This window comes from Fusarium redolens (assembly GCF_020744475.1).
Source record: "Fusarium redolens strain MPI-CAGE-AT-0023 chromosome Unknown BKA55scaffold_7, whole genome shotgun sequence".
NCBI lineage: Eukaryota > Fungi > Ascomycota > Sordariomycetes > Hypocreales > Nectriaceae > Fusarium > Fusarium redolens.
The window spans coordinates 403,027-429,841 of record NW_025763670.1 but is presented as its reverse complement, the minus strand read 5'-3'; the positions used below and the strand labels follow the sequence as shown (position 1 = coordinate 429,841).

General features: G+C 47.7%; 10 protein-coding genes across 10 annotated transcripts; 6 read left to right on the top strand and 4 right to left on the bottom strand.

Annotated features, from left to right (window-relative positions):
• Nucleotides 1-310: 310 nt before the first annotated feature.
• Nucleotides 311-3,262, top strand: BKA55DRAFT_674890 (uncharacterized protein; the record flags this gene model as incomplete). Its single annotated transcript, XM_046198056.1, has 5 exons — nucleotides 311-483; nucleotides 700-1,474; nucleotides 1,543-2,782; nucleotides 2,865-3,174; nucleotides 3,232-3,262. The coding sequence occupies 5 exons, from the start codon at nucleotides 311-313 to the stop codon at nucleotides 3,260-3,262; spliced, it is 2,529 nt and encodes an 842-aa protein (XP_046049849.1).
• A 108-nt stretch (nucleotides 3,263-3,370) lies between these two features.
• On the bottom strand, nucleotides 3,371-4,839 carry BKA55DRAFT_613081 (Alpha/Beta hydrolase protein). Its single transcript, XM_046196674.1, has 2 exons — nucleotides 4,515-4,839; nucleotides 3,371-4,460 (listed from the first exon to the last, which is right to left on the bottom strand). Exons 1-2 carry the CDS (start codon nucleotides 4,761-4,763, stop codon nucleotides 3,582-3,584), a joined length of 1,128 nt encoding a protein of 375 aa, XP_046049848.1. The 5' UTR covers nucleotides 4,764-4,839; the 3' UTR covers nucleotides 3,371-3,581.
• A 2,103-nt stretch (nucleotides 4,840-6,942) lies between these two features.
• Nucleotides 6,943-8,082, top strand: BKA55DRAFT_593289 (uncharacterized protein; the record flags this gene model as incomplete). Its single annotated transcript, XM_046195533.1, has 2 exons — nucleotides 6,943-7,244; nucleotides 7,293-8,082. 2 exons carry the CDS (start codon nucleotides 6,943-6,945, stop codon nucleotides 8,080-8,082), a joined length of 1,092 nt encoding a protein of 363 aa, XP_046049847.1.
• A 1,779-nt stretch (nucleotides 8,083-9,861) lies between these two features.
• Nucleotides 9,862-10,263, bottom strand: BKA55DRAFT_726500 (uncharacterized protein; the record flags this gene model as incomplete). The annotated part of the gene is made up of 1 exon (XM_046201135.1): nucleotides 9,862-10,263. One exon carries the CDS (start codon nucleotides 10,261-10,263, stop codon nucleotides 9,862-9,864), a length of 402 nt encoding a protein of 133 aa, XP_046049846.1.
• BKA55DRAFT_593288 (uncharacterized protein) lies at nucleotides 10,262-12,049 on the top strand (the record flags this gene model as incomplete). Its single annotated transcript, XM_046195532.1, has 4 exons — nucleotides 10,262-10,309; nucleotides 10,634-11,507; nucleotides 11,562-11,696; nucleotides 11,733-12,049. 4 exons carry the CDS (start codon nucleotides 10,262-10,264, stop codon nucleotides 12,047-12,049), a joined length of 1,374 nt encoding a protein of 457 aa, XP_046049845.1.
• Nucleotides 12,050-15,401: 3,352 nt separating this feature from the next.
• On the top strand, nucleotides 15,402-17,756 carry BKA55DRAFT_663066 (major facilitator superfamily domain-containing protein). The gene is made up of 3 exons (XM_046197650.1): nucleotides 15,402-15,864; nucleotides 15,916-16,149; nucleotides 16,209-17,756. The coding sequence occupies exons 1-3, from the start codon at nucleotides 15,592-15,594 to the stop codon at nucleotides 17,319-17,321; spliced, it is 1,620 nt and encodes a 539-aa protein (XP_046049844.1). The 5' UTR covers nucleotides 15,402-15,591; the 3' UTR covers nucleotides 17,322-17,756.
• Nucleotides 17,757-18,090: 334 nt separating this feature from the next.
• BKA55DRAFT_689096 (major facilitator superfamily domain-containing protein) lies at nucleotides 18,091-19,842 on the top strand (the record flags this gene model as incomplete). Its single annotated transcript, XM_046199308.1, has 1 exon — nucleotides 18,091-19,842. One exon carries the CDS (start codon nucleotides 18,091-18,093, stop codon nucleotides 19,840-19,842), a length of 1,752 nt encoding a protein of 583 aa, XP_046049843.1.
• A 167-nt stretch (nucleotides 19,843-20,009) lies between these two features.
• Nucleotides 20,010-23,381, bottom strand: BKA55DRAFT_538461 (uncharacterized protein; the record flags this gene model as incomplete). The annotated part of the gene is made up of 5 exons (XM_046190038.1): nucleotides 20,010-20,462; nucleotides 20,511-21,197; nucleotides 21,244-22,261; nucleotides 22,307-23,052; nucleotides 23,097-23,381. The coding sequence occupies 5 exons, from the start codon at nucleotides 23,379-23,381 to the stop codon at nucleotides 20,010-20,012; spliced, it is 3,189 nt and encodes a 1,062-aa protein (XP_046049842.1).
• A 1,067-nt stretch (nucleotides 23,382-24,448) lies between these two features.
• Nucleotides 24,449-25,363, top strand: BKA55DRAFT_565971 (Alpha/Beta hydrolase protein). Its single transcript, XM_046192565.1, has one exon. The coding sequence runs from the start codon at nucleotides 24,467-24,469 to the stop codon at nucleotides 25,316-25,318; it is 852 nt and encodes a 283-aa protein (XP_046049841.1). The 5' UTR covers nucleotides 24,449-24,466; the 3' UTR covers nucleotides 25,319-25,363.
• Nucleotides 25,341-26,722, bottom strand: BKA55DRAFT_737387 (uncharacterized protein; the record flags this gene model as incomplete). Its single annotated transcript, XM_046201357.1, has 2 exons — nucleotides 25,341-25,706; nucleotides 26,497-26,722. 2 exons carry the CDS (start codon nucleotides 26,720-26,722, stop codon nucleotides 25,423-25,425), a joined length of 510 nt encoding a protein of 169 aa, XP_046049840.1. The 3' UTR covers nucleotides 25,341-25,422.
• Nucleotides 26,723-26,815: the final 93 nt, after the last annotated feature.

Below are 26,815 nucleotides of genomic sequence, written 5' to 3'. Positions count from 1 at the left end.
AGCATGTAATCATGTCAATCGGTAACTAGAATTGGTCGGCGTCTAACAGTGGAGACATTAACAGTAATGGTCATTCTTTTCTGATCACCTATAACTCTTATGGCACGCGTTAATCACTTTCGCGTCTCAAAAGTCACAGCCAAAAGGGGGGCAGTTTGTGGGCCTGATACGTGACTGACGACGTAGGACCGTTAAAGGGATAAGTCAAGGCGCCCCCTTTGTACGAAACAAGTCCATGTTTACTCTCTCTACTCTTGCCCTGAAAAACAGCAACAATTGTATCCATCGCAGCTTCGTTGTATCTTTTGTCATGGGCGGACATGCTGTTTATTGCGCCTTGTGCTGTGCGCCTATCCACGAACACGATTCGTGGGGAGACTCCCATTGTGGCAGTGACGACGGCAGCGACTCTGCATGTGATATTGTTGACAAAGAATGGATGGGTGAATTTGCAATTATTGCTCGAGACCTCGAAACACAAGAGTAAGACTCAAAGTCATATTCCCTCATCTCTTTCTTGGTCTAACACTAGGAGGGCTTTTCTAATTGAGAAAGCTCGGCATCATCAAGCCAACCACTATGATGTGAATGATGATGATGAGGTTGGTGAACATGGCGAGGCATTCTACACCCGACTCGTCACAGTGCAAGCATATTATCACTGAAACCGGCGGATAGCTTATGCTAATTCACACCCAGTTACGACTGCCAAGGTCCTCAGTCATTTGCAGCACCAATTCACGTCGATTGCTTTGAAATCCTTCGGGACGCTTATAAACCACGAGAAGTTTTTCTCTTGGCTCTTTACGACACTCTTGCGAACTATTGCTCTCCTGAAAGGGATAAAGGCTATTCAAATTCGCTGGACTTTGACTATGGCCTGCCACCTGGAACTTTTGGAGCCAATGCCAATAACGAATTCGCGCTCGTGTCACCAAGTCGCATTGATGAAAGTATGGAAGATATGGTTGAGGAGCTTTTCAGAAAGTCACGTAAATCTAAGAAACCGAAGAACGAAAATGCGCAGCAGTCCTCTCTTCAGAACGACGACGGCAAGAAGGTGTCTCCTTCGACAATATACGGTGATATGCCATGGGCAAAGTGCTATCTTCCGTGTACCAATGAGATGCGAAAACGCAGACTTGATTGGGAAAAACTCTACAAGAATCTTGACCTCCTCGGAAATGGCCTAGGGGAGGGAAATTTCGAACCCAACGTCAGAATGCACCTTCAGAATCGGTGCCGAATCTGGGGCGTGTGTACTCGATTTTTGGAGGAGTTCTCGGCCGGGGAACCCAAAAAGAACCCCGTGGCTGGGAAGAAAGATACCAAGCAGACTAACAAGATTCTCAAGGGCGCAGTCTCCAGTCCCATGCCACTCTTGACATTCCCGGCCGAGTCTAAAACGACCTATGCCAGCGTCAACCTCGTCAATAAAATGGACGATGTAGAGACAGCTGAGCCTGTGATTAGGGTCTATTGGACTGCTAACAAGGAACTTGCTGGTATAGGAGTTCATGATCCTGAAAAAACACAACCAAGACCATTGGGTCAAAGGATCTATTTCACTCGAGTGAAGACGCAAAGATCCCAAAGGACGACTGGCTAGTAGCAGTTTTGATCACGACGAAAGAAATCCCCGGCAAGACTAGTCCCAAGCTCATGCGACGGAAGGTTGTAGACATCAGGTTTGTCTTTCTGTACGACAACTTTAAACAACTCGGTCAAGCTGAAGGAGATGTCCAAGTTTTCGTCCCCAAGAAGTGGCAGATTGTGGTTTCCATCGGCGGTTCATGGGCTCCTAGAAAACCCTTGGGAAAGCGGGTTCTTCTGCAACGAGATATGGAAGAGGTACCTTCTCCTGCCTTCTCTCGCATCGGGCTAGACAGGATTGGCCCTTTTGATGAAACTCCAAAGAAGTTTCAACCCGACCATAGAATTGCAAACTTTCTCTGGAGAGGTCAGGTCCCTACTGAGCCCGAAATCTGGCCTTCTTACCCTTCACGGCTGGATCCTTTGATGCCAACGCCTGTAGAAGCGTTGCTATTTAAGAACACGATTGATGATTGGGACTACAAAATCGTTATTGGGGTGGACGTTCAGTTTCGTGGGTTTGAAGTGAGACACGAATATAAAGACAAAACAATTCGACAGTCCATCGGTATTACCACAGCTATGCATTATTTTGTCATAGAACGTAGCGAGAAGATCACAAAATGCTTTGTCACTGGCAAGCATAAAATCGAGGGCATACGCTTCGTAACAAACAAGGGACGACATTTCATCATTGGAAGACCTGGGCAAATTGAGAAGAGTCTTGCCAGAGAAGGGAGGAATGGGGAGACTATCCAAGGTTTCCATTGCCATTGGTCTAACAAAAACACCCCCAATAGCACTTTGACGTCCTTTGGCGTATTCACGTTCGACGATGACACTGCGTGGACAGGGGAAGAGCGCGAGGATAAGGGCTTTGAGGGATTCTACTGGATTCCAAACCGTCCCCAAACCGCATATCCATTCGCCGCAGTTGGGCCAATTCAAGGCCAAACAGACAAGATCCAAAGACTGCGTTATCGTGGTGTTGGTGTACCGAGTCCACAGGCAGTTGTGACGTGGCTCGACAGCTCAAAACCACTCGAAACTATCTCTATCACGATGTGTCACAGCACGACGACAGAGCTACTCATGATGACGTCCATGACTTTCGAGTACGACGAAGGCCATGAACCAATGTCCTTCGGACCATCGCCCATCTCTTCACCAGACCATGAGAAAGATGTCAGTAAGCAAGACCAGTCAGTGCTCATGCATACATGGAGGTTCTTTCGAAGTAGAAATTGAAGATATACCTCACTTTGAACCAGATGAATGGCACACAAATGGAGCTTATCTGAAAATTCTTCGTTTATGGGTCGACAGCATAGGGGTCCTAACCGGCCTGCAGTTTGTGGCTCAAGAATCCGAGAGTCAGAAGTGGGGTTTCTGTGAAGGCGAACAGTCTGCTGAGCTGGACCTGCAGACCAAGGAAGAAACAATGGCAGGAATCAAGTTCTTCCTTGACTCGAATGGGAGAAATGATGTTAGCGAAGATACCGTTGTTGTAGCTGTTCAGCTGATGGAGATGCAAAAGCCAGCCCCGAAACCTCCTAAGATGAAGAGTTACAAGGTTCCAAAGTGAGTTTTACATCTTTCGTTCAATTAGAAATGGCTCATCAGCTAAACCTCCGCCAGATCTCGACGTATTCAGAATTATCGACATTGATTCAAACCTTCAGAGGATCTTTATCAGATTGATTGTTAGCACTAGACCTATTGTATAGGTCGCATTCTAGGTTTTGTTCTTTTTAAAGTATTTTGGCTAGTATTGGGTGGCAGATATGGTATGGCATTACAGTTATAATTATTTCTATCTATATAGTTCGTCAGAGACGAATATGCATAATCTATTATACTTCCAGGCTTACCTAGTCACTGAAAGCGACAACAGCCATGGACAACATCAAAGCTCCCGGTCAACAACGGAAGGTCATTTGTCGAGCAGCAGCATGGAGCGTCAACCGCTCATGGGCTCACAGGCCACATTATGTTGATCGCACCCAGCGCTCAACAAGAGCCTGGATCTGATCACTGTTCTTCTCCATAAACATCATGTGTCCATTACCATGGATGCCAACCTCGCCAAGCTCAATGTGCTTGGTCTTGGAGCAACCAGCCTGCTTAAGGTAACGGGCAATGCAGTAGTCGTAGGGCATATGATAGGACGCCTCAGAAGTGAGGAGGAGAATAGGCTTGCTGGCAAGGTTGACGAGACGACGGGGTGCAGGCTGCTTGGCTTGAAGGATGCACTCGACGAAGTCCTCGCCACGGCTGGGCTGAACCTCTTGGACGAGATCAGTGGAGGGGTCGGTGACGGCAGGGCTGTAGACGAGGGGAATGTCAGTCAGACCGTAGGCACGAGATGCCTTGGTGCTGAAGACGGCGTCTCGGAAGGGAGGACCAGAAGGCTCAAGAAGGATCAAGCCCTTGGTGAGCTTGGGGCGAGCATCAGCGACGAGAATGGGCATCATACCGCCTTGGCTGTGGCCAAGGAGGATAACAGGCTTGCCAATCTTGTCAAGAAGGGCAGCACCAGCAGCCTGAACGGTCTCCTGCTGGTAGGTAGCATTGTTGATGAACTGGACGTTGGAGGCGTAAAAGGCGTCAAAGACAGGGTCTCCTCGCTTGCCGGTACCAGGCCATTGGGTGTGCTTCTCAGCTTGGGGCCAAAGCTTGTAGTCCTGCACGGCAGTGAAGCGCTGCTCGATGATCTGCGCCGAGTACGTCGAGGGCTTGGTTGCACCAGCGAGGGGCGCCCATGCCGATCGTCCTCGGAAGGTCTGATCGACGATATAAACTTCATAGCCCTGGTTGATGAACTGACTCGCCCAACCACGGCCTCCGTCTGGCTTATTTAGGAAGTTCTATGTCTGTGTGTCAGCCGAGGCTGTTTCGTAGCATTGATGAAGGGGACTTACTGTTCCTGTTTGGGCTTGTCCGTGGATGAACACGAGAGGTGTAGACTTGTATGGTCCCTTAGTCGGGACCAGTCTCTCCACGTACATCTGATCGCGGAAGATTTCTCCGCCTGCACCATCATCTACATAACCTCCACCGACCATGAAGTAAGTGCGAATAGCAGGAACTTCACCCTGGCTTCCATAGCTTGCAGCGAGACATTGAGAGAATGTCGCGGTAGCAGCGACTAGGAGGGAAGTGAAACGCATGGTGGGCAGATGAGATGAAAGATGGATGGATGGGGAAGGAGATGCAGGACAAAGGCGCGAATGCAGGAGAACAAAGAAGAAAAGAACGAAAGAAACAGGTCATTGAGCGTCGCAGATATACAGTCCCGTGCAAAAGTTCCGACACATCCGAGGTCCGGACCCCGCTTTCAATTAAACATCAACATCAACACCACAACTTCATCGCGTTATTTCTATAGGAAAAGATGCCTCGAATACGGCAAAAAACACATCATTCTCCTTGCAAAAGAACGAGGTTTGTGACGATGTACGAATCAGGTGTTCGCGTGCAGGATATCGCAGACAGTGAGGGGCTAAGTCGGCACGCGATCTATGGAGTCATTCGACGGTACCGTCACCAACAATCAGCAAAAGATTTACCTCGCTCTGGAAGGCCATCACGACTATCAGATATAGATAAAAATCATATCAAAATACTCATTGGAAGAAACGCTTTTATCTCATACCAAGAAATAATTGATTGCACCTGTTTGAACTGCAAAAGAAGCACAATTCGTCGCTGGCTTATCAATCAGAAGATACAACACAAGCTTGCACTTCGACGCCCGTTTCTCAGCGAAGAAAGTGCTCAATTGAGAAAAGCTTTCTGTGAAAAATATCGTCATGAAGATGAGTCTTTTTGGTATAGCTGGTGGTTTTCTGATGAGGTCTCTATCGACCGTACAGACGGTGACTATACCAAGTGGTCATTTTACTCTGCTGTAAGTCTAGCCCCTTCTATTTCAGAAGCTTCTTTTGACAACACCACAGGGTGAGAGACTCCATCAAGATAAGGTGCAGCCCTGTAGACGGCCTGCCAGACATTCTCAGATGTTCTTTGGTGCAATTCACTATGATAAGCCGTCTAGGATCGTCCCTCTTGCCGGCGATCCTGAGTCTGAGAGGGGAGGCGTAACAGGAAGGATTATTCTATCCTGTTTACAGTCTTATCTTCCCGGACTGGTCGAGGAAGGAGAGACTTTTCAGCACGACAACGCCCGTACATATAAATGCCGGAAAGTTCAGAATTGGCTGCTGCCCTGGGCAAGAAGAACAGGAGTCTTTCTTGCTGACTGGCCGCCATACAGCCCTGATCTCAACCCCATTGAAAATCTATGGAAAGTCCTGAAGAAGAGGATATGCGATAGATATCCTGAAATTGCTGCTTATCCAAAGTCTGCAGCAGCTTTGGCCCGGCTGATTGAAGCTGCAGAGGAGCTTTGGTCGGAGGTCGAAGATGAAGTGGTCAAAAACGTGATAAAATCGATGCCCGACCGGTTGAACGCCTGTTACAACGCAAATGGCTATTATACCAAGTATTAAACTATATTTCTGGAATCTCCTTTTAAGTCTCTACAGATTGATATATATATTATCTAAATTGAAGAATTATTGCCCATGCAATTGCAATCCGAAATGGCAGTATGAGATCGAGGTAGTTGGGGTGGATCCGGAATGTGTCGGAACTTTTGCACGCCCACTGTACTGCATCATGCAGGGGGTTTGCACTGCGGAATTGAGGTTGCTCAAGGCCTCCCAGCTAGTGAGCTACACTAGACAGGATCGCCATCCTTATTTTCCATTTTGGATGTGACATACTGAACTCTAGACTTCTAGACCCCTGCTACGGCACAGTCACTAAGGTTGCAGCTCGTATCATCTGCATCCCAGGAACCGCGTGATATCCCTGCAACAAGAAAATGGCGCATGAGGGACAACGGCCCAATTGCCAAATTGACGATATCAAGCGATATGCTTTTGACGGTGTCAGTTGACGTCGTCTGGAATAATATTAAATAACGTATTAATACTACCGTTCCCAACATCAATTCGTAACTAGCGTGCAAGAATAGTTTAATTCTCCCGTTGAAGGAAAACGGCCCGTTCTACCGCTGGTACCCAAAATGAAGACAACGCCACAAGAAACCAAGCTAAGCACTAAACTAACAAGTCCAGAAGCATATCCTCAGTAAACTCACCAGAAAAACAAGCGTAATTAATGGGGAACGTCCCGCTGGGGGGTTCAAGTGGCGGCAAAGCTGAAAAGAAGAGAGCAGGTAACAGAAAGCGTTTCATCAAGAACAATTGCAATAAAAGATATGTGATCTGCGCCATCCCCCACTACGAAATCTTCCATTTTTTCTTCCCGTAACCAAACGCGATGGAGGATCCTACGTTGTTCATTCACTGGTTCTTCAGCTGCTTGTCCCTCCTGATTATGGGGGTGCGGCTGATATGGAGAAAAGTCTCCAAGCAGTCGTTTGTACTGGGTGACTACCTTACTATGGGTGCGATACTGTGCTGTGCTGTGAGGCTTGCGCTTATTCATGTTGTTCTGACCTGGGGAACGAATAACATTAAACCCAGTCTTCGAGAGAAGATGGTTTTTACTGATGAGATCATTTATCGACGAGAAATCGGGAGTAAATTCGCCATTACGAATCGAGTCTTTTACAATTCATTGTTAGTGTTCTTTTCTGACTCGAGGCGAGTAGTGCTGACGTTTTTTAGCCTTTGGTTACAGAAGCTTGTGCTTCTCGATGTTTACCGACGATTACTCCTCAACTTGCGATATCAGAAGCCGATTATGTATTCCTTTCTTCTCGTTTTCTTTGGTACCTACGTCGCTGTACAAGTCACCACTTTCAGCGAATGCAACCCCTTTCATTTGTATTGGCAGGTTGTTCCGGATCCTGGAACTTGCTCCAAGGCCCAACTGCAACTCATCGTCGTTGGTGTTCTCAACATCGTTACCGACGTGATGCTTCTCGCCGTCCCGATTCCATTATTCTTTTCGCTCAAGACTTCATGGAAGCGCAAACTCAAGCTCTACGTTCTTTTCACTCTCGGTATCTTCATTGTCGCCATTACCGTCATCCGATTGCCCATCAACGCCATGAACAAAGACAGCCAGGTCAATCGCACGACATGGGCCAGCACCGAGCTTCTCACCGCAACGATAGTCGTTAACGCACCGACGTTATATGGATTCTGGAATAAGAAGAAACAAGGCACGGGATATGTCTACTCGCATTCGCAATCCCAGGGAACTGGGATGAGAAGTCGGAAGAACACGAGAGCAACTGCTACGCTTGGAGATGATCCTACTACAGAAACCTTTGCTCTTGGCACTGTTCGTCACAGTCGGGAGCCTTCGGCTGGTATTATGCGGACTCAAGAAGTCACTGTCACAGAATACATCGACTCTCGAAAGAATTCCAAGGGCACGAGTTCACGGACGGATGAAACGGAGGTTGCGTCAAATTCGAGTCAGCTAAGCATACTGCGGGATTCGAAATAGTTTATTCGCGTTGTAACAATATGTTCTATTTTCTTCCTCCACAATAATAAATTCTCCGAGTACTCATGTGGGAAGGCCAAGCTCTGGCATTGCTCGATCAATTGTGTGCAATCGGCTTCCATTCGGTGTTTGTTGGCCCGATCGAAGGATCCCTCAACTTCCACCAGGGACAGGGATCAACAAAGCCAAGAATGGTTCACCTTCCAGAAAGTGAGCTTGATCAGCACTCAACAATGGATCGGTTCGCCTAAGGGTTGCTTCGTCAGCGGAGCCCTCGGAAAAGGATGCGGAAATCGTAATATTTCCCCTGTGAAGTGCATCCGTACGCCGACACCAATCCCTTGCTTCGTCATGACATTTCATCCCAAATCGATTGGCGAGGTTGCATTTTTTCGTGCCCACTTCCCGCCCTTAATGCTACTGTGTTCATGCGAGAACCCGAAAACGGTCGTTAAGCACATGGTCTTTATATCAACTGAACTTTAAATCGCACGAGGGGAGTTTCTGCGTTGGAATTACCGAGTACCTGGATAACCATCCTGGGCTTCTGTCGCTGGGAGGCACGGAAGAGTGAGACGACTCCAGGGCTCCGGGTGTCCGGGATTTGTTGTCAAGGATATGTCATGATGCATGCAGGTCCGTGGGGGTCACCCAAATGCAGGTCGTTTCCCGTACCGTGTCCCCGGGATTACGTATCCCAGGCATCTGCCGAGCTGATATCACCCCTTCCATATTTTGGGAGCTCTGTTAAGCCAATTTACAGACCCTACTGATAACAAATAGCTGAAAATAAAATAATTATCGTATCTCAAAAGACCAACATTACGCTTCACGCTACACTCAATCAAGCAGAAGCGCCTTCAGCCCAACGCCATGTGGACCCGGAATGCCGGGATTCGTACTTAGGCCACTGACGGGCCTGTTCTTTGAGTGACACTACCCCTTTGCAATTTGGGTTTAACTCGTGTATAAGGTTACTTCGCTCTTGTGGCTGGAGTGGATTTGGGCCTGGCGGCGGCCGAAGCTCGCCTAAGATGTTCTGGAATCAAAAAGCAACATCGTTTGGTTGCCGTACGGTTTGCAATATCACTTCTCATACATATCTCAAATCAGAGTGTACGCTTTGCACCTTCTTAGAATCCCCAGTGCTAATTCTTGAGTCCAACGGGCTCTTGTTCTTCGCCGTGTGATGTAATGCTCAAGTGGTATTCTCTATGCGCGAATCGGGGACTTGATCTAGTCACCTAATTCGTTTAGACTTTATGTCGGGAACGGGAAAGTGTCGCATGCCTGTAGCTTTTATTTTTTATGGCGTCAAGTCGCTTGCTACGAGGCCAAGGCGCGTAACTCGGCTGCTGGGGTCAAACCTTCGGGGACCTTTCTTCCCAGTACGTACCGTAGACTGACCCGACGCCACGCCGTTATTAGTTACCTATTATCTATACGAACAGCCACCTAATATTAAGGCTCACATATGGTATTCTTCTGGGGTCTTTCATTGTCTGTCCTGCAATGTTCCTTCAAAATACAGAGTAATGAGGATGCTTCGCTGTGGGAGGCGGGGCTACGCGATATTACGTACCCTAGACTAACATCCTATTGAAACCTCATGAGAAGTCGTTGCTCCTTGTGACTCACGCATTTATGAGCTGAGAGTAATAGCCCTGGTCCTTAAAGTCAACTAAATAGTGATGTTGTTATATGACAAGCAACTTTGACTCAACATGCTAGATTTTCAGTCTGAAATGCCTAATTGTTGAAGTCCAACCTACTTGACAATCATGCTATAGGCGTAACACCCTGAGGGTTCCAAAAGATATTTCTTGGATCATATTTAGCTTTTATAGCCTTCAACCGTGGGAGATTCTGTCTCCAATATAGATCTTGAGCTGTCTTGCCATCTAACTCAGTATCAATGAAGCTCGCGTACATGCCCCACTGCCCAGGTGCTAGAGAGTTTGTCACGCTGTTCATCAGGTCTTTTAAAACAGCGAAGCTTTTCTGGGGTAGGCTTTTAGGTTCGCCCATGTCAGAAAGCTGCCAGAGCAACAACTTGTCTCTGTGAACATAAGCCGTGGCAGATGAAATGACCTGAGAGACTGCGGAATTGAGGCAGCCGTGCATCTCGAAGAAAATATCCCATGAATGGCGAGCGGAGGTGTCATTGACATTGCGAAACATGGTTGATGTCAATGAGTCGATCTGTTCTTCAGCGAGGGCTGGGGTTGTGAGACTGCTGGTGTAGAATGTTTCGTGCTGTGAGCTGCCATCAGAGAAAAGTCGCCAATTAGTACCGGATCATATACGTACTGCATTATAGGGAGAAGGCGAGTCCAGAGGTTCACCATCAACGTAATGCTGAAGTCCCTCAAGCCATCCAACGGTCTCCATATACGAGACTGTTGTTTTCAGACGTGTCAACAAAGGTTGGAGACCGTCAATAAGACTATCCTGATCTCCAAAATACAGCCCTTGAATGACTTGGCTTGTAGCAGTCAGGTGACCTGCAAGGCATAACGAGGATGGGAGCCTAACCTACGTGTCTCGAAAGGATGATCAAGTGAAGGTTCGGGGACAGCGAGTTGAGCTCGGGGAGATTGAACATGCGTTACGCAGTCAGGAGTACGTCGATGAGGCTGTTGCTATCCTTCAGGGCGAGTTCAAGGAGAACGCTCAAATTGCTAGCTTTGTCACTATTCATGATGAAACTGTTGTGCAAGGAGAGCAGTTGGAAGCTCAAGAAGAATCCGAACAGCAGATCAAAGCCTGGGAAGTTCAATTTGACGACGATATGTATTCGTCCATGGAGAAGGTTCAAACGCAACAAGTTGGAAGAGACTTCGTTGGGTGGAGTTCAATGACTGATGGGGAGGACTTTGATCATCAAGATATGAACGAGTGGCTTGATGACATATTGAAGTCTATCCTCAATGGTTGCAAGTCGATTGATCATGTTCTAGAAATTGGAGCAGGTCCAGGAATGATCTTGTTCAACCTGGCACACAAACTACAAAGCTACATCGGCTTGGAGCCATCAGAAAAGGCTGTGGATTTTGTGGCTCAATCGGTGGCTCGTCTCCCTCACCTAAAGGACAAGGTGAAGATCTTCAAGGGTACCGCCGCTGATATTTCTCGCCTCACCTCCAGTACGCCCATTCTTCCAGATACCGTGGTCATAAACTCGGTTCTTCAGTACTTTTCTAGCCAAGAGTATCTCGTGGGTGTTGTCAGGGATATCATCAAACTAGGGAGTGCCAAAACCATCTTTTTCGGAGACGTTCGATCTTATGCGCTTCACAAAGAGTTCTTGGCCATGAGAGCTATCCACGCCCAGAGGGATATAAGTCAACATGATCTTAGTCGCATCATTCTCAACATGGAGAAATCTGAACCAGAGTTAATGGTTGATCCGGGCTTCTTCACAGGTCTATCAGATTGATTACCGGGACACATTGACCACGGCGAGATCTTACCTAAAGTCATGGCGGCGACAAACGAGCTAAGTTGTTATCGTTACGCCGCAGTGGTACATCTTGCTTCTGAAAATGTGCACCATACCATCAGGCATATCAGCGAGGATGGTTGGGTCGACTTCAAAATACAGAGACTTGATAGTCGATCGATGGAAACCCTCCTGGATCCTATATTAGCCCCGGATACACTAGCGATCAGCAACATCCCTTGCAGCAAGATTGTATTTCCCAGAGCTATTGTTGAAGCAGTGGAAAGTGCAGAGTTGGATAATCAAGGATCGGGTAACTGGCTATCCATAGTCAGCGAAAGTGCAGAGTTTTATAACTCAATGTCTCCAATGGATCTTGTGGATTTGGCCCAGAGAGCAGACTATCGGATCGAGCTCAGCTGGGCTCGTCAATCATCGCAGCTTGGAGGACTTGACGCTATCTTCTATCGCTATAACGGGCCGGATGATAAATCCAAGAGGACTTTATTCTGTTTTCCCAAGTGACCGACTGTACTTCTCACGGGTGCCAAAGGATTTATTGGGACCCAAATTCTACGTCAACCTCTCGAGCATAATCAAGTGGGCCGCGTGATTGCGATTGTAAGGGGTGAGTCTCCTGAAGCAGCTAAGAAGCGGCTTGTCGACGCAGCAAAGAAAGCACTTTGGTGGACTGGATCTCATGACTGCATTCTAGATGTCTGGGTAGGAGACTTGACATTGCCACATCTTGGACTTGATTCAATCAAATGGGGTCTCATCAAGGATGGTACAGTCGACATCATCATTCACAATGGTGCTTCCGTACACTTTTTGAAAACTTACGAGGCTCTGAGACCCATCAATGTCGATTCCACAGCGGAAATGCTTTGCGTTATAGCGTCAAATCCGCGAAAAAGATTCGCCTATGTGTCCAGCGCCCGACATGAAGACCCAATGAAGGAAGATGAAGAAACGGTAGCAAAATACCTCATGACGAGCTCCAAGGGCTACGGTCAAACAAAGTTCGTTGCTGAAGCATTGATAAGATGAGCAGCACTCCACAGTGCGAATGGATCGAAACAATTCACTGTTGTGAGTCCCGGTTTTGTAATCGGTACGATGACTGAGGGCGTTTCGAATACTAATGATTGGATCTGGCGACTGACCTCGGCCTCCATTCGAGTTGGCATGTTCAACGCTGTGACCTCCGAGACCTGGTTCCCGATATCTGATGTTGGAATGACAGCAAGAATCATCGCTGATACAGCTTTAAGTTCAGGTGGCTCACCTCATCCCATAGTTCAGATCAAAGGGGGCTTGACGTTCGGTGAGTTTTGGAAAACGCTGGTTACAATGGGCTATGAGCTTGAGGCAAGGAATGGTTCAGAGTGTGCAGCAGCAATTCGCAAGGATATTGAATCTAGCAAGGAGGCTCATCCGCTTTGGACATTATCTAACATACTTGAAGACTTGGATGAGACAGCTGAGAATGTATGGGCAGCGAGTTGGCGTGAAGAGGGGATGTCTTTAATACGGCTGCAGGTGGCGATAGAGAGGAGTGTTAAATATTTGGCCCATATTGGGTTCTTGTCGCTGCCTAGTATAGGTGTAGCATAGGCGATTGGGGATTTAGTAGCAATAACCTTTATATACAGTTGTGAACGTCATTTCGCTCTCTTCCTAACCACCATTATCGCAATCTATGCAAGAGACTTCAACATAACAACCATATGTTTGGGACCCGCACTGTGCTGTTAATATAACGGGTCTGTTTGTCGTTACCTCCGTCTTACCGCTCTTTGCCTTGATACATCAACTTCATCTCACTCTGATACGTCCCCTAGGCCTACGAGCTTGAGCTATTGTCACTAGAAACAACTGCTGGGGCCGCCGTTGGGACTAATGGGACAATAGGCACTGCTGTCGCTTCTCTTTTTCTCCTCCTCCTTTTCGCCAACCAAAGTCCGAGGACAGCTAAAACTATACCCGCCACAGCTGCAGGTACACCGACACTAAGGGCTATTGTGTTTTCTGATGACATGCCCCCGGACTTTCCTTCCGAAGTTTCTGTTGGAGATGGTGCCTTTTCAGTCGATACACTAGTCGAGGGTTGCTGTCGGCGCCGTTGATGAAGGCCTTCTGTCAGTAGAGATAGTGTCCGATGCTGTCAAGATAGGTTGATCGAACATGATAACTTCTGCAGTGGGTTGGACATCAGTGCACCAAAAAGGTGATGCAGAGATGTCGGAATATCTCCATGTCTGGCAGTATGGAATTCCGGCATCAGTACTAAATATCATAAGTCATGATGTTTAAAGCGCTTTTCAGATAGACTTCTCACCAGCAACTCGTACCAGCGCTGAGGTTTCCCTCGTCGCATTGGCCTCAACTGATCGCGGTGTAGTCCAAACATACTGAGACGACGGTGCATGGCTCACTCCAGCAACAGCCAGCGGCTGAATATGGCTGATTTAATAGACAGGTACCTTCCCCTGGACATGTCCATGGGATTTCTAAATGTTTTGTGAGAACAATATAGTGATGGAAGGTGGAGAGGAGTGTTTACCCGAGTTCCCATCTATAAAACCACAAGTGTTAGACTGTCCATCGTGGTCTAAGACGGCCAAAGCCACTGGAGATGTGATAGTCAAGAGTGTCGAGTGAGTCAGATCTGATATTATCTCTGTCATATCGATATGCCACATTAGGGAGGTGGATCCGTACAGGTAAAGTCAGCGGTTATAAAGATAAGGCTGAAAATGCACTGCCTCGTTCTGTCTCACATCCATCCCCAGCCTGCTTTTCAGCTGCCCCAAACGGGTTAGTAAACACCCATAAGAGTCTGGATTCCTTCAGTCTCCGGGCCTTCTGAGTGGTGAGTTGTTTTTAGATTCGCTGCTGAGGTTGCAGGCGTGCAGCCTTGGAATTCTCGACGTATCAATTGCGTATTATTGCTTTCGCCTCTAATATGAGATTACAGTCACTTGATTAATACCGGGAACCAATCGATTCTCTTTCGGTGGACCGGAGTGGTCGCGAGACATAAGAAGACTCGGTGGCTTGAACATCGATGAATGGCACCAGGCGGCTGTATCTTTGGCGACATTCCCAACTCTGATCTTCCAGGGCTCGCAAGGCCTTGCAGATTAGTTTTCTACAGATCAAGCAGACTTTTCTCATCAATGTTTAGCATTTTCATTTATGCTCGCAGCTTAGAGTTCAAATGCTGCCACTTATGATTGGCAGGATAGTAGAATTGTTGGCTTCGAGACCGTTGTCTTTCCTTCTGATTTCTTTCGGTGGTTTTGAGCGTAATACAGATTGCCCTCATATGTCGAAACAAAGGTTCAAGCGAATGGGAGGATATGTCACCACTTATGGGAGTTTTCTCTGAGGAGCAGTGGTTACTAGGATATCCGCTGTGTCTCTGTTACGAGAAGAATATTTGCACAAAAGACTTACACATAAAATGCCCTAGGTGTAGAATACAGGCCATTGGTGTGGTCTTTACAGAATCCTTTCTTTTCAGATTGCTTTCTTGATGTTACCATGAAGCAACGGTGATAAAGGCACTTGGTTTCGATCCCCTCATCAATGAAGCTGACAGGAGACAACCTCAAATCGTAAGACCTCGGTTAATAGGACCATGGCAACCGAGATTAACTTATCTTGAAGTCGTGGCTCGCGAGTTCGAACGAAACGAGTAAAGATTAGTTGATGACGGTGTTCGGCCCGAACATCGGGGTTGTTGGGAAGCGAAACGAGCTAACTTAGCATCTGCCGTACAAGCCAGTTCGGCCCGAACGCGGTATGCCATTATCTGCTAGGCAAGACCGCGGGGTAGAACCTGGATTGGCAATTAGAGTTTCCTGGGGCCCCAGACTACCGTGAGACCCCTTGCGAGTCATCCAGGCCTTGAGGTTTAAATTGCATCGGATCCTCCTGTTATCGTCCTGAATTTTCGCTCTAGCATCTCATACCGGGCATGATTTAACTTTCGCAGATACTACTTCTGTCAAATCTCCATCGAAGTTCATCTCTGCGTCTTAAACCCTTTGTCGTGCAACATGGAAAAGGACGATAACAACGGCAAGGCCGTAAACGTTGAAGATGCTGTAAGCAACAGTGCTGGTGTTCTCCTATACGACGACGACGGGAATGTGCGAAATCTGCCAGTTCCATCATCAGACCCAAACGATCCTCTCAACTTTGGGATTTGGCGACAGCGTCTCGTTCTCTTGGCCGTCTGCATGTACGGCATCGCTGGATTCGGCGTCATCCAATCTACACCGCTCTTCTTTGGGAACCTCATCGCTGAATACATGAAGCAAACGCGTGGTGTAAGTCGAAAGGATACCAATTCTCAATAGTCACTAACAAATAGACTCCAGACATTCCATCCCGAGCGCATTGCAGACCTTGCTAGTTATCCTTCCCTCTGCATGGGTTTGGGAAACTTCTTCTTCGTTCCCTTGTCCATGGCACTCGGTCGTCGCTTTTCCTTCATCCTTAGCAACATCATCTTCGTGGCATCGATCATCTGGGCCGCCAAGTCACAGTCGTTTGAGTCTCACCTTGGAGCACGCTGTTTGCAGGGTCTCACTGCGGGCATCTCTGACTGTCTGGTATGTTTTAATTCTTCAGTCGACCCGTAAATACTATCTCCGATGCTAACAAGTGGTAGTTACCGATCATCGTCCTCGACATGTCTTTCCTCTATAAGCGAAGCGCACGACTCATCGCATACTGGGCACTTACTGCTATCGGATCGTCTATACTACTGATCCCCATCCCCTTCATCGTCGAGCACGCGGGCGGTAATTGGAGACTCAACTATTGGTTCTGGTTAGCATTTGCAGTCTTTTCGCTGGTACTCATCGTCTTCTGCGTACCCGAAACCCTTTTCAGTCGTCGTGCTGCCGAGCTTAGTGGAAGAATCCACGCAACAGATGCCTACGGTACTCACCGAACTTTCGCTTCGCCCCAAGCTGCCCGCGATGCTGGCTTCGACATTGACGATGCTCAGTCAGAGACTACGCCCAAAGAGCTCTCGTATAAGAGTCAGTTTGCGCTCTTCACTGTTCAACCGTCTCCTATTACCCGGTTTCTCGGCGCATACAAAGATATTTTCCTGTGTATTCTCGTCCCAGGAACGCTTTGGGTACTCCTATTCAACAGCATGGTGTTCGGTGGTCTTGTAGTATTGAGCTTGACCTACGCACAGCGCCTTGAAATGCCGCCCTGGAATTTCTCTCCAGAAACAGTTGGAACAGTCCAAATTGGAGCAGCTATTGGGGCACTCTTTGGTCTTGGATATGGAGAGCTAGCAGAGCCTATCAGTCGCTACTTGACCAAGAGAAATGGCGGCGTTCGAGAGCCTGAGCATGTTTTACCGAACTTCATTCTTCCTGCGATTTTCTGCTTTCTAGGCATGATCATCTATGGCGTTGTGGCTGCAGATCCCTCCAGCTATAGTTGGGTAGGCATGCATGCTGCCTTTGCTTTGTTCTACTTTGGCTTCTGCGCTATTTCAGCGGTGACCGGAGTTTGGTTGGGAGAATTGCTGCCGCACATGTCGGGTCCTGCAATTGTACTGACTTGTGGAGGAAGAAACGCCATTTCTTTTGGGTACAGTCATTCATTCAATTCATGGATCAACGCGATGGGTATTAGAGATACCTATATCCTGTTTGGAGGTATTCTTTTTGCCCTAGGATCTCTCGCTGTTCCCCTGTTCTTTTTCAATGGGCAGATTCGTCGGGCCATGGAGAAAATCCCGTTTTTTGGCACCTATTGAGGTTCTCCGGGATTTGTTGGGGGTTGTACTAAGGCATAATTGTTAAACAACAGTTGAGATGTCGGATATGGTCATTCAGTGTTTTTGAGATACGGTGAATTATCATTACGGACATGGGTAAGTGTAACTAAATTGTTCAAGTTTCGCATACCCTATATGCTACTGGTCGAATTTGATGAATGCGATTGTCAAGGAGGGGAAAAGGCACGCTTAGGCCTTCATTAACGTTCACCGGCCCTGAGTAAGCTCTGTATCCGTACAGATACCGTTACTTCGGTCGCTGGATTGAGTTTCAGCTTGCATGATCTGATAAGCTCCAGTCCAACCCAATGCCGACTTTGGTAACATCGGCAAGACGTGACGGAGGAGGGAGAGGCCACAGCAGATCGGACAGCAGTCTAATAGTCCACAATCTGACAATAAAAATGAGTAATTCAGTTATGGGACATGTATTCCCTATTGATATAGCTTTTATTGCCCCAGCTCAATATGTTATTCTCTTAATGGTTCAAGCCTCAGGCATCAACTTCGTGATAATGGCGTCAAGTCCCCACTTAGACAACGGTTAGATCCGCCGCTATTGGACATGAAATCTTATCAGATCCAATGGCTTTGTCATGCGCTGTCACAAGGCCAAGTCACACCCCACGCGCTCGTAATCAAATCAGATGACTCTTCCCTCCTTCCCTGTTGCCTGAACCTGCATCTCAAATCTCAGCTTGTTTCATCCGGCAAAATTCTTCACTCTCCCCCCTCATCACCACCCGAAATGTCTTCAGAAACAGCGCCACTTCTCGGCGCTCCAGAACTAAGCTCAAGTGACTTGTCGCAAAATGCCGCGAGGCCTGCTAATCCTAAGAGACTTTCGGCGGGTGTGGCTCGCATGGCTGTTGTGTCGAAAAACCTCACCCGCGCACATCGAATTTGGCTCTTTACTGGTATTTTTCTCGTCGGGTATGCCTACGGTTTAGAGAGTCAGGTTCGTTTAGCGTATCAGTCTTATGCAACGTCGAGTTTTGACCTGCATTCGTATCTTTCGACTATCAACGTTTTGCGAAATGTCATCGCGGTGGCGGTTCAACCTACAGCGGCAAAGGTGGCAGATGTCTTCGGCAGGTTCGAGGTCATCGCCATCTCAACTGTTCTATATACACTCGGAATCGCGATCGAGTCAACTGCGCCATCAGTGGAGGTTTTCTGCACGGGATCGGTTATTTATCAAACGGGATACACATGCATAGTTCTTCTGCTGGAAGTTCTCATCGCCGACTTTTCATCCATGCGAGCGCGCGTATTCTTCAGCTATCTCCCAGCTATTCCATTTCTGATCAACACCTGGATCAGTGGAAACATCACTTCTGCGGTATTGAGCACGACAACTTGGAGATGGGGTCTTGGAATGTGGGCTATTATCTACCCCATTGCTTCACTCCCTCTTCTTTCCTGCCTCTACTTCCTTGAGCGGAAAACCTGGGAATCTGAAAGCGGAAAGGAGAGCGATGAGATTGTCTTGGTTTCTCTCAAGACCAAGAAAGGCAGAGCAGATCTGTTTCACCAACTCGATATCGTGGGCCTAGTCCTTCTTGTCCTCGCCTTCTCACTCATTCTGGCCCCTTTGACCGTCGCTGGCGGTACCGCTAGTCATTGGCGCAGCTGGTACATCATCCTCCCTCTGGTCCTCGGCTTCTGTTTCATGATAGCTTTCATTACTTGGGAGCAACGTGGTGCTCGCCACCCTCTTATTCCATTCCATTTGCTTCGCGATAGAGGCGTCTGGTCGGCCCTGGCAGTTCGAAGTCTTCTTAACCTGGCATGGTGCACGCAAGGAAATTACCTTTACACGATCCTCATTGTTGCTTTTGACTTTTCCATTGAGAACGCAACTCGCATCATTTCGTTCTTCTCGTTCTTCGGAGTCATCACTGGAGTTCTAGCTGGTCTAGTCATTTTCAAGATCCGTCGACTCAAGTTCATCATTGTTGGAGGCACACTTCTGTTCATGGTTGCGTTTGGTGTTTTGATCTTATACCCTGGTGGAGCTTCGACATCATCTCAAGACGGAATTATCGCAGCGCAGATTCTTCTCGGAGTGGCAGGTGGTTTCTTCGCTTATCCGACTCAAGCATCTATCCAAGCCTCGGCAACTCGAGAGCACGTGGCTATTCTCACAGGTCTTTACCTCTCATTTTACAATGTCGGAAGCGCCCTTGGTACATGCCTCTCAGGTGCCATCTGGACTCAAACTCTTTACAAAGCACTTAAGCATGACCTCGATTTCCAACCAGACGAAACCCTTGCCAAGAGAATTTACAACTCCCCTTTTGCCGTGATACCAGATTATCCAGTTGGAACGGCCATCCGAGACGCGATTATCAACAGCTACAGTTCCGTACAAAGACTTCTTTGCATTGCCGGAATTTGCGTTTGCATACCCATGATTATCTTTGCATTGGCTTTGAGAAACCCACGTTTGTCGGAGCAGCAAATCCAGTCGGAGGACGAGGACAACCACGAAGGCTGAAGGGTTCAACTTTTAGAGGGACCAAGGTTCATAGAGGAGGATGCATACACTTTTACAACGGCACATTCGAATGACACTCGCACTTGCATTTTAGAACTTAGATATAACACTTTTAAAAGCACGGCACCGCATAGCATTTAACGAGCAAATTAACTTCAACGCTGAACTCAAACCTTCTCTGCCCAACGTGCTTGCAACCGTCCAAGCATCATCTTTACATACTCCACATTCGTGACATCCGGCACATTTCTCAACGTATCACTATCCTCCCGCGACTTATCCGTAAGATAATCCAACGGTCCTTTCTCCGCCGATGAAGCAGCCTTGTTGCCATACTTACCCTCAAACCAATCTAGGAGCTTGATAGGAGGATTCTTCGCGGGATCGCGGTCTGAGTTGCGAAGACGCTCCATCCATTGGTCTGTAGGGAGGGTCTCGAACTTGAAACCTGCTTTTGTCATGGATGGAAGCATATCGTTCGTCCAGTGAAAGCGAACGGGGTTGAGGATATGATAGACGAGATCAGGATCGGAAGAGCGGTCTGAGGGTGATTGTGCGCCGAGGTTGGCGAGGTCGAGGATCGTTGAAGCAGCGAGATCGACCGGCAGCCAGGTCATTTCCTGTTCATGTAAGTAACCATACTTCAACTCAAAATGTGAGTAACTTACCTCGTTCAAAGCTGGTAAAGCACCAAGCGTAACAGCCGTCTGAATCATCAAAGGAATTCCCTCAGTGGTATTCCACTCCCCAACCTTAGTATCACCAACCAACTGTCCCAATCTCAAAACCCTCGCCACCGCACCAGCATTCTTACAAGCATTACCAGTAATATGCTCAGCAACATACTTCGACCGCGCATAGCCAGTATGTTGAGCATGTGCAGGTGAAGGAACCTGCGCTTCAAGAACCTTTCCAGGGCGCGGTGATCCTCCCGCTGATGAAACAGAAGAGCAGAAGAAGAACCGTGCGGGCTTGGGTGTTTGCACGGAGAGACTTAGTTGGATTAGATTGTGGACTGCCTTGATGTGTTGGTCTTCGAAGGATTGGACGGAGATGTTGAAGTTGACGGCCCAGGCGCTGTGGATTATGGTTGTGAGTTTGGTACGCAGCTCGGAGATGTGGGATTCGCTGAGGCCGAGGTCGGGACGGCTGAGATCGCAGGGAAGTGCGAGGACTTTGCTTCGTTGCTCTTCGTTGAGTGATAGACCACGAGCTTGGAGAGAACTGTAAAGTCTTTCGGTGGCTGCAGTGTCGCTGGCGGCTCGGACTAAAGCCCATACTGCTCCAACATTGGGCCGAGCTGTGAGTTGGGCGAGGGCATGAGCTCCAAGAGCACCGGTCACGCCAGTTAGTAACTAAGTCATTAGCTTCAATGTTGCCAACTTCGAGTGCTGAACTTACTACAAGCTCCTTTTCAGGCTGAGGCGAAGTTCCTGGGACATGACGCTCAAATGAAGAGTACCTCTCAATCAAGCCCTCCATAACCTTTAGCTGATCCTGTGTCTCATCATCCGCACCACTTCTCAGCCTCTCGAGTTGACGAGCCAGTAACTTAACATTACCAGTCTCGTAAAGAACATTCTGTCCTAGCTCAGATTGTCTACCACCAAGGTCGATCTCTCGCTTGATGAGGCTCCACATCTGAATGCATTGAAGACTGTCAACACCCGAGGCAAAGAAGTCTGCCTCAGACGATTCAAGATCTGCGCCGCACTTGGCCTTTAATTGCTGGAGAAGATAATCTTCGAGCTCTTTACCCTCAAGTGTCAGCGAGCCGGCTTGGTCGCCTTGACCCTCGTATTTGTTGTAAGCAGCCTCAATCTCCTTCTCGAATTGGCGATATGTAGGAACTCTGATAAATGTACCCTTATCTGTTCGAGGGTAAGCGGAATCTGCTGGTACTATGACGACAAGTTCCTTGGGAATTCGTGAGAATGATTCCGCCCGGGAGTTGGCGTCTTCAACGGAAGGCCAGATAGCATCGAGGAACTCATCATCAGGCATGTCAGCCACCCGATCAGCCTTGACGATCAAAATACCAGGGTACGTTCTCCCATCGCCAAAGACAATAGCTTCCTTGACAATTTCCTCTTGTCGAATGCGGCCTTCAATGGGAATGGGAAGGACCTTTTCGCCATTGATAAGAGTGAAACGATCATCTAAACGGCAAGCGAATTTCCAGAGGTTAGGCCTTGTAGGATGTTGGGTGAACAGATCTCGTGTGCGGAAAGATCCAGGTGGGTTGTCTGAGTTGGTAGTGCTCTTTGATGGGAGGCCATCTAAAGCGACGCATTCGAAAAGGCCCGGGGCAACCTCGTCGAAGATGGTGTAGGGTTCTGCTGGAGGGAGGACACGGATGTAGTTCCATGCCTTGTCACCTTCGGGACGAGCAGAAGTAGCGAGTCTACCAGTTTCGGTGCTACAATATGTTAGCTGGTTCCTGTACAGTAGGAACGATACTCACGCTCCGTAGTTTCCGCAGAGATTAACGCCTCTCTCGACTAGTCGATCACCGAGATCGTCAGGACATCCACTTCCCGCATAAAGCACAAGCTTCATATCAGCCAGCATCTGAATGCCCTCTTCACTCTCAGCAAGCAACTTGATAACGTAAGGAACACAGTGAAAGATCTCAGGCTTTGTAGCCTTGAGCTGTGCCATGACTGTCTCTCTTGTCAAAGGCAATCCGTAGTTTGTGAAGTAAATTGGTTTGCCAGAGTAAATCGATCGGAAAACTTCGTAAAAGCCATGGCTATGAAAGAACGGCGATGTGAGAAACGCTCGCATGTTCATGTGGACTGCAAAGGCGCCGATACAGCTTGAGTTGGTGAGATAGATTGGCTTAGGGAGACCTGTTGAGCCGGAGGAGTGGATAATAACAGCGACTTTGCGAGATTCCGCTTCGGGGCTGTAATGTCTGGCGAATCTTGGTGCATTGTGATGAAAGATATCTGCGCTTTGCAGAAGAGGGAGAATCTCGAGTTGGCGATTTTGCTGGACTTCCTTCAGAACAGGGTGAAATGGTGGTGTTGTGAGAATGACATTGCAATCCGCTAGGGTGAGGAGTTGAGTGATTGCTGGGCTTGCAAGACGTGTTGAGATGAGGAATGAAGAATAGCCTAATCGGTTGAGGGCGATGATCTGGATAACGACGTGAATGCCTGATTGGCCCAGCATACCAACAACTGGTGCTTTCTCAAGCGTTGGATCCTATTATGTCAGTTTCGACTTCATAACGTGACAGTTCAACTTACTACGGGCTCGAGACCCAGGCTTTGAAGTCTCGCAACAGCTGCATCAGCATATCTATCGATATCCACAGCACTATGCTCCTTGAAATCATCAACACCCGTCTCCGGTGCACCCATCAAAATCGTATCTCCCAGCTCCGCAGCACGTCGTTTGATCATCTCATCCAGAGTAAACAGCTTCGCCTGTGAGGGCGGCTGCATAGTGGGCTTTTGAGCCTCAATGGCGTTGGAGTCGTGTCTGATAGTCATGGTTTCGATAATGTTTGCATATTCAGAGGACTCCTTCATGTTGAATTATTGAATAGAAGCTATATAATATAGAAGAGAAATCGGATATCCGGATCTCCACCTTTCTGAATGAAGTCCCACTAGAAGACGGAAAAGCAAATTCCCCTCATTGACGGATAAAGACTCCACCAAATGTCGCTTCGGAAACGAGAGCCGCCACTGCGGGGAGCTCTGCGAGATATAATGCCAAGATATCCGATTTGGCATTTCCGTATGTACGATTGATCTTGATCTGAGGCTTCGGTAACGGCTGCGGCTACCTTCTCCCCGCGATGCTGCACGACATACGCCACTAAAAGCAATTCGAGGTCGGCAAATGCCAATCCACAATCTGTAGTGAAGGATAAGTAATATTGCCCAAGCCAACGTCTAGAGGAGAACTGTTGGACTTTGTCTCACATCACAGCGCTTCCATTCGCGTGAGAGGTATTTGCGGTAGAGGCTGCGACGGCAATCATCGTGAGCCCTGAGTCAAAGCAGTGATTCTGCAAAAATATGGAGTAACAAAAACAAAGTCATGCAACTATGACAAACCCCGTTGATGTAAGCTGGTGTGTCTTCATGTAACTGTTCAGGAACGGGTGCGTTTGGATTGTTTTTTCGACGAAGCTTATCCGAATCATGCATCAGAAGTACGCTTCGGTGGTTCCTGGGGATTAGAACATTAACATTGTAGCAATACACATGAAGATATCCGTTTTCGCTGCTTGTCTTCGGAGACTCAGTATATTTCATTATCCTCAGAATTGTATATATAGGTCATTTTTTCTCTGAATAGTCGAATTTTCTGTTCTTGATTACCGAAGTGGTGTAGGTTAGGTTAAGCAACCTCGGGACCTTTGAGTGTTCTATTATCAGTGGACTTTGCCGAGCTGAAGTAATGACGATGTGACAGTGCATAGGTTAAATTGTATAAGGCATATTTCTTCCAGGGGATATACCTGAACTGAAAAAGCCATTGATTCTAGATGGAATTGTTATTTCTTGTCCTGTCTGTTGTTCAAGGTTCAGAGGCTGTGATTGGTCATTGGCCGTCTCCCACTGGAGCTTCTATCCCAGATTTTCCCCTCAACATCATCTTCACAATGAGTGAAAAAGCCAGCGCGTCAGCAAGTCAAGGTGAATCATTTGGCCCAATATATACAATTGAGCCAGTAGAACCGCATACACATACAGCAATCCTCCTCCACGGCCGAGGAAGCAACAGTGAAGAGTTCGCCCGAGAGCTATTCGAAGAGACTCTACTTTCAGATCAAGCCAATCTCGCTCAGAAATTATCCAGTTGGCGATGGGTGTTTCCTTCTTCGCGTGAGCTATGGAGCACGGCTTTCCAAGAAGACATGCCCGCCTGGTTTGAGGCTCATTCTTTGACGGATACTACGGCTCGGCAAGACCTCCAGATTCCGGGTATCAAGGAATCGGTCAACTATATCAAAGCGATCTTAGACCAGGAGATTGAGAGACTTGGTGGGGATACAACGAAGGTAGTCTTGGGTGGAATTAGCCAAGGTGCAGCAGTGGGAATGTGGACTTTACTTTGCCTGGATTCTATTGAGCGACCACTCGGCGCATTCCTCGCTACAAACACCTGGCTTCCTTTCGCTTCCAGTATTAGAGATTACCTATCCAATGATAGGCCGGCAACTACAGATGAGGGACTTGGATTTGCCGCTGAAATGCTGGCCCCGTCAAAGGTCTCATCTACTCAATCTCGCGAAAGGCTTCTGTCAACGGCTGTCTTTCTTGGCCATGGAACTGATGATGCGTACGTCGATGTTGAACTGGGACGAGAAGCTCGAAACATTCTTATTCGAGTTGGCTTTGAGGTTGAGTGGAGAGAATACCAGGGAGCAGAACTAGAGGGACATTGGTTCAAAGCGCCAGAAGAAGTTGACGATATACTCAACTTTCTTGTGACGCACGTGGAAAAATCGTGAATAACACGTTTATATATTTATTCGAAATAAGAACTGTTGCCACTATCTTTCATTACATTATAGCCATTAGGCCAAGTATTTCTAAAGGCTTTCAATCTCGTCCCTTAACTTGGGATAGGCGGCTGAGGCGCCTCATCACGAACACAAGCGAAGCAGCCCTGCTCATAATACGTCGGCCTGCCGGCCTGACCTTCGCCGAACGGAATATCCTTCTCATAGCCCTTGAACAAGAAGCAGATCTTGAAAGTCGGCGCACCAGGACCAGGGACGTAGTCCTCCGCATAGAAGGAAACACAGCCCGGGCTATCTCCACAGTATTTGGCGCAGCCGGTAAGACCAGTCGTGGAATCATTCTGAGACATAAAGAAGCCACTGAGAATGCAAAGAACTAAGAGAAAGAGAGTGCGGGTTCCTTTCGCGAATTCTTCAGTAGATAAGAGAATGGGAAATTAGAATCTGCATGATGAAGCTTGGCTTAACTAATTTTAGTGTAGTGAAGAGAAACTATCGATTTTGAACGCCAGGAGTAGTAAAGCGGCCGCGACTATTGACTTTCTAGTGAGCGCGCTGTCAGGCACCAAACCTCTCGGACCTGTCAATAACTGGGGGACATTCTAACGCCTAAAGTGGTTAGACAGGCAATTAGCCCCCGAGGTCTTCCAACGATCTGTTTTATCGAGCGCTGGAGGAAGAATTGCTGCTGATTGTCTGAGATTGAGGAAAGACGGTGCAAGCCCCAAGACTAAAGGGAATAACGCACCCCAGCATATACAGATAGGCATAATAGCAAAAGATATACAAGTCATCGGTTATGGTTAAGAGATTTTATAGCGACGATAAAAATCTTGGTCTTCTTAGTAGAGGTCACCATGAGCGTTGATAATAGGGATCCAATGTAGGTCGCATTTCTACCTTCAGTTGTCAACCCTATACTAGCCGTGGCTGGAAACGTACGCCAAAGATAAAAAGTTCAAACCTAACTGGCTTTGAATCCGTATGGCGAGAACTCTTCGCACGCCGTCATTCTTCGTACTCGTAACCTCTCGCGATCTTGCTTCTCTGACCACTCTAGCCCTTGCAAGCACATGTGTTGCTTATATTTTCATTCGACATGTCTTGGATCACCATTTTGGACATATTCACATCCTTGTAGTACTTCTCCCACCGCCGGAACCAACATAAGAACGTGTTTCCCATGATACACTCAAAGTCTTCATCCTCCTCGTCTACCCAAGCTCCTGGGACTTTTCTTTGAGCATCTTCAAGTGTTGTCCAGAACTCACCTGACAGCTCTTCTACACAGGGGTCCCAGGAAAAGGACCAGTCATCAGCACGCGGTCCAACCGAAAGAATCACCAGTGAAGGTCCAAACTCTGGTAAACGCGCCCCGGGCTGAATCCACATTTTCGCGTCCTTGCCAATGGTATTCTTATGGCACTCTCGGCTGTATAGTACTTCCAAGCTCATATAATCTTCGAGATTGATGCTGGCCTCCAC

What these genes read in the sequence shown, in the direction of transcription:
- BKA55DRAFT_613081 (XM_046196674.1), bottom strand. Translation starts at nt 4,763, where the DNA reads ATGCGTTTCACTTCCCTCCTAGTCGCTGCTACCGCGACATTCTCTCAA. An exon ending in GACAAGCCCAAACAGGAACA is followed by an intron (nt 4,461 to 4,514) that starts GTAAGTCCCCTT and finishes ACACAGACATAG; the next exon opens with AACTTCCTAAATAAGCCAGA.
- BKA55DRAFT_663066 (XM_046197650.1), top strand. Translation starts at nt 15,592, where the DNA reads ATGGAAAAGGACGATAACAACGGCAAGGCCGTAAACGTTGAAGATGCT. An exon ending in ACATGAAGCAAACGCGTGGT is followed by an intron (nt 15,865 to 15,915) that starts GTAAGTCGAAAG and finishes AATAGACTCCAG; the next exon opens with ACATTCCATCCCGAGCGCAT. An exon ending in CGGGCATCTCTGACTGTCTG is followed by an intron (nt 16,150 to 16,208) that starts GTATGTTTTAAT and finishes AACAAGTGGTAG; the next exon opens with TTACCGATCATCGTCCTCGA.
- BKA55DRAFT_565971 (XM_046192565.1), top strand. Translation starts at nt 24,467, where the DNA reads ATGAGTGAAAAAGCCAGCGCGTCAGCAAGTCAAGGTGAATCATTTGGC.